General features: G+C 51.9%; 1 protein-coding gene across 3 annotated transcripts in view; it reads right to left on the reverse strand.

Annotated features, from left to right (window-relative positions):
* The window catches only part of TMCO4 (transmembrane and coiled-coil domains 4), a 100,379-nt gene that overhangs the window by 43,527 nt on the left and 40,307 nt on the right, over positions 1–16,545 (reverse strand). For 2 of the 3 annotated variants that reach the window (XM_058553078.1, XM_058553077.1), the window contains exons 9-12: positions 15,903–16,022; positions 11,381–11,545; positions 10,392–10,528; positions 7,795–7,879 (exon numbers count right to left, since the gene is read on the reverse strand). In XM_058553078.1, the coding sequence (XP_058409061.1) occupies positions 7,795–7,879; positions 10,392–10,528; positions 11,381–11,545; positions 15,903–16,022 (507 nt within the window). The remainder of the gene's footprint in view (positions 1–7,794; positions 7,880–10,391; positions 10,529–11,380; positions 11,546–15,902; positions 16,023–16,545) is intronic. The other variant, XM_058553079.1, reaches the window with a different exon arrangement.

The following is a 16,545-nucleotide window of genomic DNA, read 5'->3' on the forward strand; positions in this document are numbered from 1 at the left end:
GTCTCCTCAGTGTGCAGATTAATTGGGTGTTAAACAAGCAGAGCTGCCTGAAACCAGACAGCTGAGCCAGAGTGAATCAGACGCGAAACAGCAGCTCCGGGCAAAGGGTGAATAATTCATTCCGGATCACAGCCAGCTGGAGACTGGAAGATGCCCCATCAGTAACACAAGGCCGGGATGTGGGAGGGGGTTGTCAAGGAAGAGGGGAGGAGGGGAGTACAGCGATAGAAAGGACCAGAGAGCGCAGGCCCCAACCCTCGTGGCAGGCCAATTTTTCCTTAACTAGGTCCGTGATCCCTGTCACCTGTTTGTGTGCGGGGCGCTCTAATACAATGTGCCAGCTCTGTTTTATAAAGCTTAAGACAGTTCTTAGCATAATAGAAATGCTCAATAAGAATTACTGGGCTCTTATTATATGCCAGCATTTATATGCACTATTGCATTTACTCCTCACAACAACTTCGATGTTGCTACTATTATTTACTGTGTGTCACATAAGTCACCTAGGGTTCAGAGAGGTTAGGTGACTTGCCTAGTGGTGGGCTTGAGATTCAAACCAGTTGCCCTAACCCAGACCCCGCACACTTGCAGCACCTAAGCTGGTAACTCTTGGTGGAGAAAAGCCACGTGGCCCCATCACCTAATGGCCACGAGACCTGCATCTTGCTGCCGTCCTTCCAGCTGTGCCTGCTCCATGTTTGTTGAGTGGGTGGGGACTGGATGGTAAGTTGTAAGGCCCTGGAGGGCAGAGGCTCGCTGGATTGCTGGAAAGAGGATGTGGGGAATGGCAGAAAGATGAGGGCCATGTTGAAGGGTGTATATATAAACATGCATGCATGTGAGCGTATTTCTGTGAGTATGTGTATGTCCATGTTTTTATTCGTTTTACTTTGTGGTTTGGGTTACGGAAGTCTGGCGAGAAAGGCGCTGCTCGAGTTTCAGCCAGCTTCCTCGGCCGGGCCCCCGAAGGCTGTCAGGGAGGCCGTGCAGAGCGCACAGCTATGAGGACTCAGGATCCCTCAGCTCCCCTCTGCAGGTTGGTGTGTTTTGTTTTCAACTTCCCATTTCTAGGAACCATCAGGAGTTCCCTTACTTAGTCTCTGGAAAGAAAAAGGGAAGCTGGGGTACAAACGGTTCTGAGGCCTAGCATCAGCAGGACCTCCCTCCCACCTGGAGTCGCTGGGAAGGCCGGCAGGGTGGAGGGGGCTCAACAGAGTGTGGCCTGCAGGCCAGGGCACGGGAGGAGCCCTCTTCCGCCCCAGAGAGGAAGCCGGGCCACATGTCCACTGATGTGTGCACAGCTGCTGCTCACGTCTGGAATAAGCCATGACCAGCTAGGGGACAGACCCCTTCTCAGAGTGTTCTTGACAAAAGTCAAGGCAGAGGGTTACCGGAGTCCTCTTTTGCTCCCGTCCAGACACAGGGTGGGATGGGACATTATTAAACAGAGGGAAATGATCAGGCTGATCAAGACCAAAAACCCCTGTTCAGAGTCTTCTGGCCGTGAGTTCCTCCCTCAGAAGGTGACCGGAGGGGAGAAGCCAGGTGCACTTTTGAACGCTGGGCTTCTATTTAGATTCTGACCAAATTCTTCTTATTTGGGAAGCTTCCCATCCTAGTTTCTTCTACTTCTTTTAAAACGTAGAGGTTTTCTAAATAAAATGTGGACAACCCATGGTGCCAGTGTAAAAAGGACTCCCTCCTTCCCTCAAACGTTTATGAGCATCTATGCCAAGTGCTGGGAAGACGCAAAGCCAAGCGTGACCCGGCTCTTCCCTGTAAGGAGCTTCCAGCGAGCGGGGGAGACTGACATGCAGGCCACTGTCCCCGACTCACGGTGCGACCCACTCCTTCACCTGGTTCACTCGTCATGTGTCCCTGAGCACCCAGGAGGTGCCAGGCACAGTGCCAGGATCAGGATACAGCAACAAGAAAGAGAAGCAGGGCGCTGCCCACTCCCACCCTGTCCGTGCTGGTTCCTGGCCAGAGCTGGGCATCAGAACTGACCAGGGGAGCTACTTCCAAGACAGCGTGCCTGACCCCTTCTGTGTAGGGCCCTGGCATATATATTTTGGGAAAAGAATAGCCCAGGTAGTTCTGATGTGTACTCCGAGGTAACAATGGCTAGAGGGCTGGAAGGACAGATGAGAAAACAGGCAGTTATCAGCAAGACCAGTGCTGGGAAAGATGCTCAGGGAAGGATGGGAGTGACTGGGAGAGATGGTGCAGCGTTGGGGTCAGGATCACAGAATCTGTAGCCAGACCAGACTGCCCGCTCTGCCCCCTGCTACCCTGTGATTTGGGCAAGTTACCTCAGCTCTGTATTTCAGTTTACTCAGCTGTAAAACAGGCACAATAATAGTATCAACCTCACAGATACTATGAGAGAGGATTACGTGAGATAACATACATGAAGAGCCTAGAACTGTGCCCGGCACATGGAAACACAGAACGTGTTATATAAGTGTCTGCGCTGCTGCGATTACTACTATGACTACTATTACTATCGGGGGGAAAGCTTCCAGGCAAAGTGAGCCCTGAAAAGTGAGTAGGAGTTATCTAGACAAGGAGATGGAAAGAAAGAACACAGTCTGTTTGGACACTGAGTTCGGCCCGGCTGGAGCCCAGTGTGTGAGGTGGAGAGTGGTGGGAGAACATACTGGAAGGCAGATCCTGAGAGAGCCTGTGAGTCATGCCCAGGAGTCTGCACTTGATCTAGAGAAGAGTGGGGGTGTCGGAGGCCCTTGGGGTCGGCTGAGTTGCTGCCGTGTGTGTGTGCGTGTGTGTTTGTATGGGTGTGTGTGTGTGTGTGTGCACGTGGGTGAACTACAGCCTGCCCAGCACTGACCTCCCTCCAGCTCTTCCCTCCCCAGGACCCACTATTCATTCACTCCACAATTCAGAGGCTGAGCATCTACTCAGTCAGCTCCAACTCCTTAGCCTGGCATTGGAGACCCCATGCCAGGCTCCTGTCCTAACCATTTCCCACCGTTCCACCTCGGTCTCCTTTCACAGGTTACAGAAACACTAGACTTAATGTTTCCCGACACCCCTGAGATCAATTCCCTTGCCCTGCTAGCCCGACCCTCTGGAATGCCCTTCCCTCTAGCTCCACTGGATGGCCCCTGTCCATCGTTCAAGGCCGAGGTCCTCTGCACAACAGGGCACAATGGTTCGAAGTGAGGGCTCTGGAGCCAGACGCCCTGGGGTCGAATCCTGACTTCTGCACTTAGGATTTGCATGGCTTGCTCTCAGTTTTCTCATTCAGGAAGAAGAACCACCTCCTAGGGTTGCTGCAAGATTGAATGAGATCCTGCATGTAAGTGCTTAGTACACGGCCTGGCACACGGTGAGTTTGCACCTGGCTTATGAGCACATCAGTGCGTGCCTCAGTCTCTTGCCCGAAGTCAAGTTCCTCCATCTTCCTGAGCGCTCAGAGCGTGCCAGGCGCCGGGGAGATGGTGGGGCACAGGCTGACCCCGCCTACCTGGAGTTCACGGTCTAAAGTGGAGGCCAGAAAGTGGGCACAAAATGACAAGCTCCCCTGTCCACACAGCACTCACCCTAGTTCCCTGTGCATAGTAGGTCCTCAGATTAGAGTTTAGAGGAAGAAATGTTACTGAGTGCATCCAAATCGGGGCAGGTACTTTCCCATTCACGGTCTCATTTTAATCTCCCCATGAGCCTTCGAGGTAAGTGGACTAAGCCCCATTTTCAGATGAGGAAGCTGAGGCTCAGAGAGGTTAAGTGACTTGCCCAAGGTCCCACAGCCAGTCAGTGACAAAGCTGGGACCCAAATCCAGGCCTGCCTAATACTGAAGCCCCAACTGTTATTGGTGGGCCGTGAAGATCCAGGGGAGGGAGCAGTGCCAGGAAAGAGGCGGGAAGGAAGCTGCTTTGGGAACCATGCCCCAAAAGGCAGAAGTGCAGGAACACTCAATGTCTCATTAACCAGCCCTGCCACCGAGAGGCCACCTGCCTCCCTCCCGCCAGTTTCCAGCCACGCATTCCGGAGGAGCTGATGGGCGACTTCACTTCCTATTGCCACACCCAAACGGTCAATGGTAAGGAATTCAGTCTGTCCCGTAGGGGAACTGAAGATTTGGCTTGTATTAATGATCTGAAGTTAACACGTAATTTATGCTAATTGGAGCCGAAGACATGCCTTTCTCCTCCAAATTGAGTCCTATTAATAAGACCACATCACTCCAGGTAATGAGGAGACTGGCAGGTGGTCTGCCGCATGAGTTGGGGGAAGATGACTAGGAAAGGAGCAAAATGATGACAGCACAGAGGATGACAACTTTTCAAGAGCCTCTCCTGGGAGGAGGAGCAGGTTTAGAGAGCAGGGGGAGTCTGCAGCCACCCCCTGGACCGCAGGGTACCTCCGCCTGAAGGCTGCTAGAGGATGCGTTGACGAGGACCCAGCGCTGGGCCGGCTGCCTGACCTCCAAGCTCTCTGGCCTCTGCCACTGCCCAGAGGTGACATGAACCTCTTGTTGCAAATGGAGAGATGGACGGCCAGGGAGGCTGCGCGTCCTTGCCCACCCCAGGCTACCCAGCTGAGCAGAGGCAGGACTCGGACCCGGTCTCAGCTGACTGCAAAGCCCACGCTTTCCTTGACTCCAACATGAGAGTCTGGATTACCATTTGGCAAATATTCGCTCCCCTCCTCCTCCGCTGTGGGCAGAGTGCACTGCCCCACTCCACTGACCTGGGGCTCAGCCAGCACTTGTTTTGGTTAATAGAATGTGTGGAAGATTAAACATCACCAAAAATTCTTTGCCATTCTTCCCATCCAGAGAAGGAATCTATTCCCTTCTCTGCCTCATTGAATCTGATCTGACTTGTGACTTGTTTTGACAAACAGAATGTGGCAGAAGTGACGTATTCTGGAACCACGGCCTTAAGAGGAATTGCAGTTTGCACTCTTGCCTTCTTGAAACACTGCCCAGAGAATGGCACGTAAGAAAGTCAGGCAGGCCTACTGGAGGATAAAGAGGTCCATGAGGGAAGGACTGAGGCAACCGGGTAACCGCCAGCACCAACGACCAGCCAGGGAGTGAGCTCAACTTGGACCTTCCAAGCAATCCAGCTCTGACTGCAACTGCACGAGTGAGCCCAGGTGTGCATAGGAGAGGAACCGCTGAGTCAACCCACAGAATCGTGAGAAATCATCAGTTATTGGTGTTTTAAGCCACTATGTTTAGAGAGGTTGTCTGCAGCATAAATAACTGATACAGAATGTTAGTAAATACGATACGAGCAGAGGTCTTAAATGTGCAAGCGTGGCTTGGCTTGGCTCTGGCACTCTAGTGATCTGCCATACGAAGAGCATGCCCCGGGTGGCTGCTGCCCCTTCAACCTCACCATGACAAATACACAAGGACCAGATCTGAGCCCAGCCTGTAGCCTGGAGCCAAGCCTACCCGACTTGCAGCCAGAAACGGAGCCTACTCTAGAGCAACCGAACCACAGCCAACCTGTAGATTCTGAGGATGAAAATATTCAGTGTTGCAACCCTCTGAGTTTGGGGGGTGGCTTGTTATGCAGCATCACTGAAGCAATAGCTGACTGATACACCCATCTTGCCTCTTATAATTCACACATTTTTAACAAAGACTCTGTGTCCTGTATGAGAAATGCTGGCCGCCCAATTTTCCTGAGAGAGATTCTGACACTATAGTTATTATTTGCACAAAGTCGTAGGAACACAGAACACGGCTTTATGCAGTAGGAGTCAACGGTGTTGCTGTAGTGTTGCTCAACAAAGCCACGTACAGGAGGCGATGAAGAGCTGAGGGTGCGGAGAAATTGTGGGTCCCTCCCAGCAGGTGATTATTTGTACCAGGTAGAACAGGAAAGGTAGGTAAGGGACTTGTTGACTTGCTCTGTCCCTGGAGATTCCTGGGTTGGGAAGAATGTATATAGAAAGGGAAGGTACAATGTTCTCCACAGTGAAAATGGAAAGTCACCTTTACCAGACCACCAAATTCAGCCCTGCCTCCTCGGTGGTTTTTGCCTGATCTCTGGCCCCAGCCTGGATTTTCCTGGGGAAAGCAGCTCAGAGCTGGCTCCCCAGGCCCTGCTGCACGGTGGTCCCAGGTTACCCAAAGCTATTGGAAATAGCACAGAGGTTCCTCCCTGTTGCTTACTGATGTGGACAAAACCAGGTGAAAACGAGGCTGTTGAAAGCTACAAGGGAGTGGGGTGGGGAGGTATCTTCCAGGGGCCTGGGCCTTCCATGATGAATGCCAAGGATGGCACCTCCACCTTGCCTTTGCAACCAGGAAAAGAGCTCTGGTTCTCAGTCCAAGGTGATGTTGGGGAGACATTTTAGCCACAGATAAGGAAGAGGAATGAATCACGCCGCTAAGCTCCAGGGTCTCTCCCACGCCCTCCAGTGATGCCAATGCTGAAAATAACACCAGCCAACCCCCGACTCACCCGGCTCCCTCAGGTCCAGCCAATGGCAAATATTCCCACCCCTCCTTGCTTGCTAGCAACTGGTCAGCAATCAGATCACACACTTGGGCTGGTCAAGGAGACTGGCCAGGGGCCATTTTCAGGGGTAGCCTCAGGTTGGCAGAAGCTCTGAGGAGCAGAGGACACGAACTGACATCCTTGAGCTGCATTTGGTCAATGATGGGTTTTACAATTTACAAAAGTCCTATACATGGGGCATCTCACTCGCTCCTCAAAGCAAGCAGATGGGGTGGGTATTATGAACTATTTTATAAGTGGGGAAACTAAGGCTCAGAGAGGCGTTCAAGGAAATCCTGAGTGAGAATGCTGGCTGTAACTCCAGCCCCTGCTCCCATCCACCCTCTGCTCTCAGGCCACGGAGTCCCTGTCTCAGCCCCTTCTCTTGCCTTCAGGGTCCTGCTGCTGCTATGCTCCACCAGGAGAGAGGTCAGGCTGGGTCCCACGAACAGTGGGCCACCCCAAGTGCCCCCAGCTCTGACCTCGCTCCCCCAACCCCCTCCTACGAGCAGCCTCTGCTGACAGATCTGTCAGCAAACCAGGATTCTGTCCTGGAGACCTCACCCACCCAAGACCCAGAGCAGTGGCCCTCAAGCTTTCCGCTACCTCAACAGTGGAAGTACGTCATTGGATGGCATGACACACTCCCAGAGGTGTCTGTGGGGGGTTGAATGGTGGCCTGTCAAAAGATATGTCCACCTGGAACCTGTGAATGAGACCTTATTTGGGAAAGACGTCTTTTCAGACATAATTACATTATGCAAACGTAACTAGTTAAGGATCCTGAGAGGAGATCATCCTGGATTTGGGTGGGCGCTAAATCCAACGACACTGTCCTTATAAGAGAAGACACGAAGGAGAAGGTGATGTGAAGATGAAGGCAGAGATTGGAGTGTTGCATCTACAAGCCAAGGAATGCCAAGGAATGCCAAGGAATGCCGACAGCCACCAGAAGCTGGGAGAGGCAAGGAAGGATTCTCCCCTAGAGCCTTCAGAGGGAACGCGGCCCAGCCGACACCTTGATTTCAGACTTCTCTCACTCCTTTCCCTCCCACTCAAGAATGCACATCAGAACGCAAAGGTCAGGGTATTGCAGGGCTGTCTCACATCCACTCTAGTTTACGTACAGAAGAAATAAATCATTTTCCAAATGAGTTAACTATTTTGTCTATTTTCAAACTATTTTTAACTTTTAACTATTATTTCTAAGAACACATTTACAAGACTCTTGTCCCCTGGTCCAGAACCTCTGGCCTGGGTAGGTGATGAACTTGGGAAGGGTTTTCATCTGTGACGGTAAGCCAGACTCACCTTTCTCCTGAGCCATCTCCTGCAGACAGAAGTAGATGACTCTGGCTCCCAGGCTGAAGCCAATCAAGGTGACAGGTCGCCGGCCCTGGGGGAGAAAAGACACAGGTGTCTGGGGTGGGGGTGGGGGCGCGGGCACAGCCAGTTCTAGCAAAACATCAGCCCTGATGAGGGCGGCGCTTGCACAGTCTCAGCGCCTGCCTCGCACTTAATGAATCATGAATGTGCTATTCCTGGCCCCCGGGCTCTGATGTCTTAATCAGGAGAGCTGGAGCCCTCATTTATGCAGGAAAGCACCTGCCACTGGCATTGGCTTCCTCTGAGGCTGCCAACGGGCAGTCTCTGGCTGGGTTAATTCTCTTTCATCTTAAACCATCATCCAGCCACTGTCTTTCCTTCCCTGGGAGACAGGACTCATCTACCTTGTGACAAATGGCTGCCGTGAAGTGGGGCCCTTCTGGAGCTGGGGAGAGGAGGCAGAAGGTACCCCCAGGTGCAATGGGTAAAAAGGCAACGAGTGACATTGGAGCAACAACTGTTCTGTTTCTAGATAGGAAGGTGGGACGTGAAATATTGCCTTTCCATGATAAGAGAAGGTAGTAAGTTAGACGTGAAGAAGAATTTTCTGACTAAAGAACTTGTAGAAAAGGCAACTCATAGGAAAAAGAAAGTTATCTGGGGCATCTGGTACAAGTGCTATGTGGAAGGAGAGGAAGGAGCAGACGAGCTCCAAAAGTCCAGCCCGGTCTCAGCAGTCTATTCCTTTCCAGTTTTTGTGCCAATATATGTATCCACCCTCCCGCCACCCCAACTCCATTTACCGCCATAGACGACCCTCCATCAGATAGTATTCCAATTCCGCAGAAACTTTGTGGCAAAGACTGCTAGTCATCTTCCAGTGCCCATTCTCCCTCTGTCCTTCGGCAATAGAACTCCTGAGTTTTACTGGGCACACAGCTACCCAGCCAAAGACTAAGTTTCTCTAACTCCTTGGTAGCTAGGGATGGCAACAGGGCTGAGTCTTGGCCAAGGGACATGAAGAGAGTCAACAGGTGTGACTTCTAGGCACGCCCTTCATTCCACTTTCCAACCTCCGACTGTCCGGAATGTGGATAAAATGCTGGAAGCTGCATCTTGGACCACAAGAAAGAGGCCGAGTCCTGAGGATGTGCAGCCACGAGATCGAAGGAGTCTGGGATCCCGATACTGTGAAGCCGCCAATGTGGGAGCTGAGTAATGACCCCCCAAGGATGGCCCCATCCTAATTCTGGACCTTGTGAATATTACTGTATATAGCAAAGGGCCTTTGCAGATGGGATCAAGTTAAGGATCTTGAGATGAGGAGATTATCCTGGATTATTGGAGGGCCCGATGTGATCACAAGGGTCCTTAAAAAAGACGGAGGCAGGAGGGTCAGAGGGTGATGATGGAAGCAAAGGGACAGAGAGAAAGATTTGAAGATGCTACACTACTGGCTTTGAAGATGGAGAAAGGGGGCTATGACCCAAAGAACGTAGGTGGCCTTTGGAAGCTGGAAAACACAAGGAAACAGATGCTCCCTGGAGCCTCCATGAGGAACACAGCCCTGTGGACCCATTTCAGACTTCTGACCTCCGGAGCTGTAAGATAATAGATTTGTGCTGTTTTGAGTGGCAAGTCTGTGGTATTTTGCTACAGCAGCAGTAGGAAATGAATGCACATCTTACTGCCCTGGATGCTGACACCAGGCTGTTGCGTGGGAGAGAATAAACTTGCATCTTGTTTAAGCTGACGTCACTCTGGCCTTTGCCTTACAGCCAAAGCTGTCAAAGGCCTCCCCATCTGGCAAAGAAACGGCATTGGATGAGGGTTATCAGTTTCTCTGGCAACTTACCCATTGCGGCAGAAACTGCTAGTTTTCCCTCAATATCCATCCTCCTTCTTTCCCATAAAAACTGAATTTCAGTTGGGCTCATCACCACCCGGAATAAAGACTACATTTCCCAGCTTCTGCGGCAGTAGGTACGGTCACATGACTAGCGTCTGCCCAATGGGATGTCGATGGAAACACTATAAGGCCTTTGCTCCTTTTTCTTCAGCCCTTCCTTTCTTCTGCTACCTGGAGCTCAGATGCTGGATCTTGGACCATGGGGTCAAGACCACTTACAGCAGAGCAACAAGACAGAAGTCAGCTGGGCCTCTTCACCACGGCACACCATTCTAGTGCAAGACTGCCTTCCTAGGCTTCCCCATGAGAAAGAAACTTCCATCTTGTTTAAGCCACTGTTACTTTGGGTGGCTGGAGCATTTTACATGGTATTTGGACCACTGAAGATGTGCTCAGACGATAGCTCTGTATTTCTAGGAAGGAACACCCGGCTTTGTCCTTACTTGCAGATGCCTCTGTTATTCAGTCTTCACCTAATTACCTGCTAGAGATGCACAGTCTATAATTCTTACTGGTCCAACCTAGGACACTTTCATGACTTGAACTGGAGGGGCAGGGAAGACCACCCACTCCCCCAAAGCCACTGGGCTGCTTGTCTCCAGGGCTGATGTCTATGCACAAGTCAGCCCCTCATTTCCCCTCTTGCCCCCCACCCACAGCCATGCCCAGGTACCTGCTGCCGGGAGAGCAGGATGTGGGCGAGGTGCTTGCCAACCTCTGCTGATCGATGGAGACACACCCCCCAGGGGTTGTCGATGACATTGGCGACAGCGAGGAGTGAGGCTGGCCAGGTCAGGGCAGCCACAATGCCTGGAGGTGGGATAGCAGTGATGAAGGCAATGGGGGTCTTTGTAAAGAAGTGATTGGCTGGCTAATGGATGCCTGAGTGAATGCACTCAGAGTCTTGGAATCTGTAAGTTTTCCAAATGTTGTCAAACTGCTAAATAGCAAAGAAGAAAATTGAAGCTCCCATGCTTCTGATACATGGACTAGATTCCTTTTGTTAAGCACCTGTCATGTGTGAGATTCCAAAGATGGCCCCAGTTTGTCACTCCACCCTGTATCCTCCCACTTTCTTTCCTACCTCTGTAGTGCCCCCTACCCTGCCCTGCCCATCCACCCCAGGCTCAGCCATGTGACTTTCTTTGGCCAAGGAGATGTCAGTAGATGTGAGGCTTGAAATGGACTGTGCATCCTCTCGTGCATTTCTACCATGCGTGTGGGCTAGCCTGCTGATCCCAGGAAGAGAATGAGAGACAAATGGAGCAGAGCTGAGTTGCCCCAGCTGCCCCAGACAAGGCTAGCCTGTATCAGTGGATGGTCAGCTGACCCACAGATGCATGAGTCGGCCCAGAAAAGATCAGCTAAATGAGGCCTCATGACTCCTGAGCTATTATGATAAATAACTGTTATTTTAAGTCACTGAGTTTTGGGGTAGCTTTTTACGCAGCAATAACTAGCTGATACCATAATTTGATAGTGCAATTGGTTGTTTTACCTGTCTCCTCCCCACAAAGACCATAAACTTCTCACAGACAGGAATGCAGCCTTAATCTCTCCATGTTCCTAGGGCCTAGCACAGTGCCTAGCTCACAGGGGCCTTGGGCATGCAAAGGGATGGTACCAGCGTGGGGTGGGGACAGCGGGGAAGGTGAGGCTTACCAGACAACACTGTGTACTTGAGGGCTTCCTGGGCCACCATGTTGGCAAGACCACTGAGGATGGTCTCCAGGGCGTTGCCAAGCTCCATCAGGTACTTGGCCTCCCAGGCCAGGCAGTACTGCTCGCGGCTGCGGGCCAGGGCAGCCCACGGAGCGCTGAAGGTGCCTGGGGAGAACACAGGTGGCTGGGGTCTCTCCTGTCTGTGATAGAGGAGGCCCCACCCCACTTTCCCAGACAGGCCATGACAGGGGACCACTCTTGGTGGGAGGACAGGAGGCCCACCCCCTGCCAATGAGTGGCAGCAAAGCAGACGGAGCACCTAGACGGAGCACACTGCCACTCTGTGAGGCAGCAGGCTGGGGTCCGAGCCCCAACTCCTGCATTCATTAGTAGCCAGGTGACTTTGGGCACATCCCTACCCCACCCTGAGCCTCACTTTTCTTATCTGTGAAGTGGGGTGATTAATATTTCTCTCCTTTCATAGAGTAGTTGTAAGAATTGGGTATTCAAACTATTATATACGTAAAGTGTTATTTCTCTCACCCTGCAGTAATTCTGGCATCAAGCTGCTGAGGACGTACCATAGGAACACGTAATGGGACAAGCAGCTGGCTCTGTGAATCAGCAGAATCTCATTCAACAACAACACCTGGGAAATAGCCTGGAAGCTTGGAGCAGAGGTGTTTGAGCCTAGCTTTACCATGATCTTGCTGGGTCACCCAATTTTTCTGAGCCTCAATTTTCTCACTTAGGAACTGGAAATGGAAGGATGACGACAGCACCACTATAGTGACCAACATCAAGTGGGAAAGTATAACCACGACTGTCTCCCTCCCTCTCGCCCTCCCTCCTGGCCCTCCCTCTGCCCTGAGGATAGTGTCACCTCTCCAGCATGACACTCAGGCCCTCTGTGACCCGGTCCCTGCCTCCTCATCACTTCCTAACTTACACTTTACCCTCCAGAAACACGTTTTTGAGTTGTTCATTCATTCATTCATTCATTCACTCTACCGCAAACATTAGCTGGGTAAGTGGACTATGCCAGGCCCGGAGCCTGACCCTGAGGATACAGATAATGATCATCATAGAAACATTTAGTGAGTGTGTACTGGGTGCGGGGCAGCTCTGCGCTGAGGGCTCTTCACATGGACCCTTTCACTTAATCCCCTCATAGCCTCTGAAGTGGGTACTACAATCAGCCCCATTTGACAGCGGAGGAGGCTGAGCCATGTGGATAAAGAGCTCCCAGTCCGTGGAGGGAGAGAGACGTGTCAACATCATGTGGTCACTCTACTCTGGGAGAAGGAAAGGGGCAGTGGGGTACACAGAGGGATACCTTACCTGGCCCCATGCATTTCTGCCTGTGGCCTGAGTGACCTTTTCAAAACATTAATCTCCTCCCACCCCTGCCTAAAGCATCGTTTTCCCAAGTTCACTCTTACTTGCCCTTCAGCTTTCAGTTCAAGTGCCTCCTCCACGGGAAGCCTTCCTGGCCCTCTGACAGATCAAATGCACCCTGCACTTTCCGCCTGACTTCGCATCCCAGTGTGCAGTTATACATTTATGTTTGTATCACCTGTTTCATGCATGCCTCTCCCACAGTCTGCCTGCCAAGCTCTAGTTTCCCAGAGCCTGTGATGCGGCGCGTAGTAAGCACTCAGGAAAACACCATGAATGAACGGACGAGTGGAGTCAGTTTCCCACAGTCTTCGGGTTCTGGACGTCAGCTAGATGTCTACCTGCCCGACCCAAAGGCCTCGTCCTTAGCTGTGGGCCTGTGTTGACACAAAGACCACCTGGGGCTGCTCCCTCCTCCTCTGCAGGGACCCTGTCACAGCTCTGTAACACTCAGGGGTTAACTGTGTCTAATTATGGAGAAGGAGACGGCCAGCCCTGAGAGAGGCTGTGGGCACAGTGTGTGTGTGTGTGTGTGTGTGTGTGTGAGAGAGAGACTGAGAGACAGAGAGAGAGATTGTGTGTGTGTGTGATGCTGTGACGCCGCCTCTAGACCCAGCTCGGCAGCTTCCTGGTTGCATGACTCACAGCAAGGCACGCTGCCCTTTGGAGCCTCGGTTTCTATACCTGTTAGAATGGGACAATAACTAACTCACAGGTGTGGTGGGATCATGTGAGATGCTGCATGAAAAGCATTATATAAACTGTAAAGCACTGCACTGCACTGTACCGCTCTGTGGCCAAGAACATGGGCCACGGAGCCAGAGAGAATGGGGGCGAGTCCCGCCCCTGTCCCTGACTAGCTAGGTGACCCTGCACAGCCCTTATAGGCCTCGGTTTCCTCATCTGTGAAATGGGGTGACAATGACGCCTGCCTCCTTGGCTTGACCTGAGGGACTAAGCAAGCTGATGGGTGCAAAATGCGTGGGTTAGCGCCTGGCTCACAGCAAGGGGTGAGCCACAAAGCTGCTATCATCATTATACATCATCCTATTTAATAAGGGGGGCTGAAGCAAGTCTTCTGACTCCCATCACGCACAGAAGCAAGCCTTGACCACACTAAGGCTTCTCTCCTGGCTGCAAGGGGACAGGAATAGGTGACATTGCCCTCCTGAACTTAACCCAGCTTGGGTACATCTCCTTTACCCACCTCCTCTGCTGGGGAGCATACTGCACCAGGCTGCGGGAGGAGAACCCTGAAGAAGATGTCCTCCCCCAAAATGAACTTGACCTTTGACCTGGGGCAAATGGGGGTGAAACAAAGATAAGGGATTTGCTGTCCATACTGGTCAGAATCGCAAATTCCTTTGCTCCGACTCTTGCTCCTGCCCCTTCCCTCCTGTCTTGCTTTTGTGGAGCCCGGCATAATGAAACAGATGACGGGAAACCCACGCTCTTCGGGTCAGGAGACCCGGGGGTGGATCCTGCGTCTGCCACGTGACCCCTCCAGGCTTCCTCTTCCGCCGGATCAGGATGAGAGCGGCCCCACCTCGGAGGGTGGATGTGAGGATCACACGCGGTGAGGCCCGTCAAGTCCATGTTGTGGGTACTTGCCTGACTTGGGGCGGGCACGCACTAGGGGCTTGGTTAACATCAGAGCCCGCTGTGGGGACGGGGCGCGGTCCCAAGCCAGTAAGACTCCTGCAGCGCCTTTCAACAGAGCCTGGACGTTTTCTCTCTTGCTGTCTTCTGTGTCACTGAGAAGAGCTGCAGCGTCCACCCTCAGAGCCCACGGATTTGGGAACCCAGGGGCCTCTGAGCACGTGTGTCCGGCCAGATTGCTCTGGATTCCGAGGCCCACCCTGTTCTCTCTCTGAGAGATGAACTGTTTCCTGAGCCTCACACCGGGCACTTGCAAAAGTGAGCCAGGCAGTGAGTCCTCAATGCCACCCTCGTTAGAATCCCCCTAAAACACACGTTCAAATTAGAGTAGCAAAGGGAACTAATGTGTGTGCCAATTAGAAACCAGGTGCCTGCCACGAGTTACCTTAACTTAATCTTTGTAAGTACCTGAAAGGCAGGAATAATTTGTTCCACTTCACAAATGAAGCAGCTGAGGCACAGAGAGGTTAAGTAACTTGCTTGAGGTCACACAGCCAAGATGTACTGATCTCTCACTTAAAGTCCTTTGCTATCTTCCACTTGCTCTGAAGATAAATCCAAACTCCTCACCACAGCTCACAAGCTCCAGTGTGATCTGGCCCTGCCCAAACTCCTGTCTTCTTGCTCCCCGTTCCAGCTGTCCTGTGCTTCTTTTGCACCACTGGGCCTTTGTATATGCTGCCCGTTTGCTTGGTTTACACTTCTTAATCCTTCTTTACCTAGCTAATTTCCAGCTAGTCCTTAGCCCAAATGTCACTTCCTCCAGGAACCTTTCCCTTATTCCTCAGAAACACTTTGTGCTTCCCCTATCGTGCCATCTGTTAAACTTCCCTGTAATTACTGCTTAGTGGTCTGTCCTCTGTCTTGGACCATATGTTCCATGGGAACAGAGGCCATGACTTTCATGCTCACCACTGAGTTCCTAGGGCCTGGCTCAGTATCTGGCACATGGTGTGTACAGTACTCTCCAAATACTGCTGAATGGATGGATAGATGGGTGGATGGGCGGGCTGGTTGGATGGATGGATGGATGGATGTGTAGGTAGATGGATAAATGGATGGATAGATGGATGAATAGGTAGATGGATGGGTGGGTGGATGGATGGATGAACATATGGATGGATGAACGGATGGACAGACGGATGGATGGACAGATGGATGGATGGGTGGATGGATGAATGGGTAGATGGTGGATGGGTAGGTGGATGGATGGATGGATAGTTGGATGGATGGATGATGGATGGATGATGGATGGATGGATGGGTTAGTAGACGGATGTGGGATGAAGTGACTTCACTTCTCTGAGCCTTGGTTTCCTCCTCTGCAAAATGAGGCTCCCCTACTCACCCTCAAAAGACATACATAGGCAAGAGCCTAGGCCAGGGTCTGGCCCACAGCAGCAGGCCTAGCTCAGCCAACACCCACCACCCTCTGCATCCCTCTCCGCTCTACCCCTGGTCCTCACGGTATTTGCCAGACGCCAGCCACCCCGTGATGGCGATGGTGATGTGCAGCTGCCTGCCCTCCGTTAGAGGCAGAAACGTGAACTCTTCAATGGCCCCAACACGCTTCTTCATCTTGTAGCCTGAAGACCCAGATACAAAAATGAGAATGGAGGTGACTGGGGCTCTGGGGAATGCTACTCAGAGCGGCTGTCTGTGTGCCCACTCATACATGAGCGCCAACCATGTGCCCTGTCCCTGAACAAATGCATCTTGTTTTGAACTCATTAACACAGGTGCCATTATTATCCCTGATTATAGATGAGGGTAAGAGGCTTCCAAAGGCCTCAGCCCCTGAGTGGCAGAGCTGGGGCTGGAACTCAGAGCCCAGGCTCATAACCACCACTCTGTCCTGACTCCGTTGGTTCTATATCTTTTTTCCTGCCCACAAAAGTTAGGGGTATAACACACTCCTGTCAGTAAAAGTGGATCAAACTGAGCAAGATTCTCAACATGGGGAGTGACAGACACAACTTGGGGAGTGGACTAGGAATCTGTGTGATAGGGGGGCTGTTGACACCTATGATCTGGAAGAACTCCCCCAGGTGTAGATGCTGGTAAAAGAAGGGTAGCCATGTGCTCTCTTGCATGAGGAAGCCCAGGTGT

Source organism: Diceros bicornis, chromosome 13 (assembly GCF_020826845.1).
Source record: "Diceros bicornis minor isolate mBicDic1 chromosome 13, mDicBic1.mat.cur, whole genome shotgun sequence".
NCBI lineage: Eukaryota > Metazoa > Chordata > Mammalia > Perissodactyla > Rhinocerotidae > Diceros > Diceros bicornis.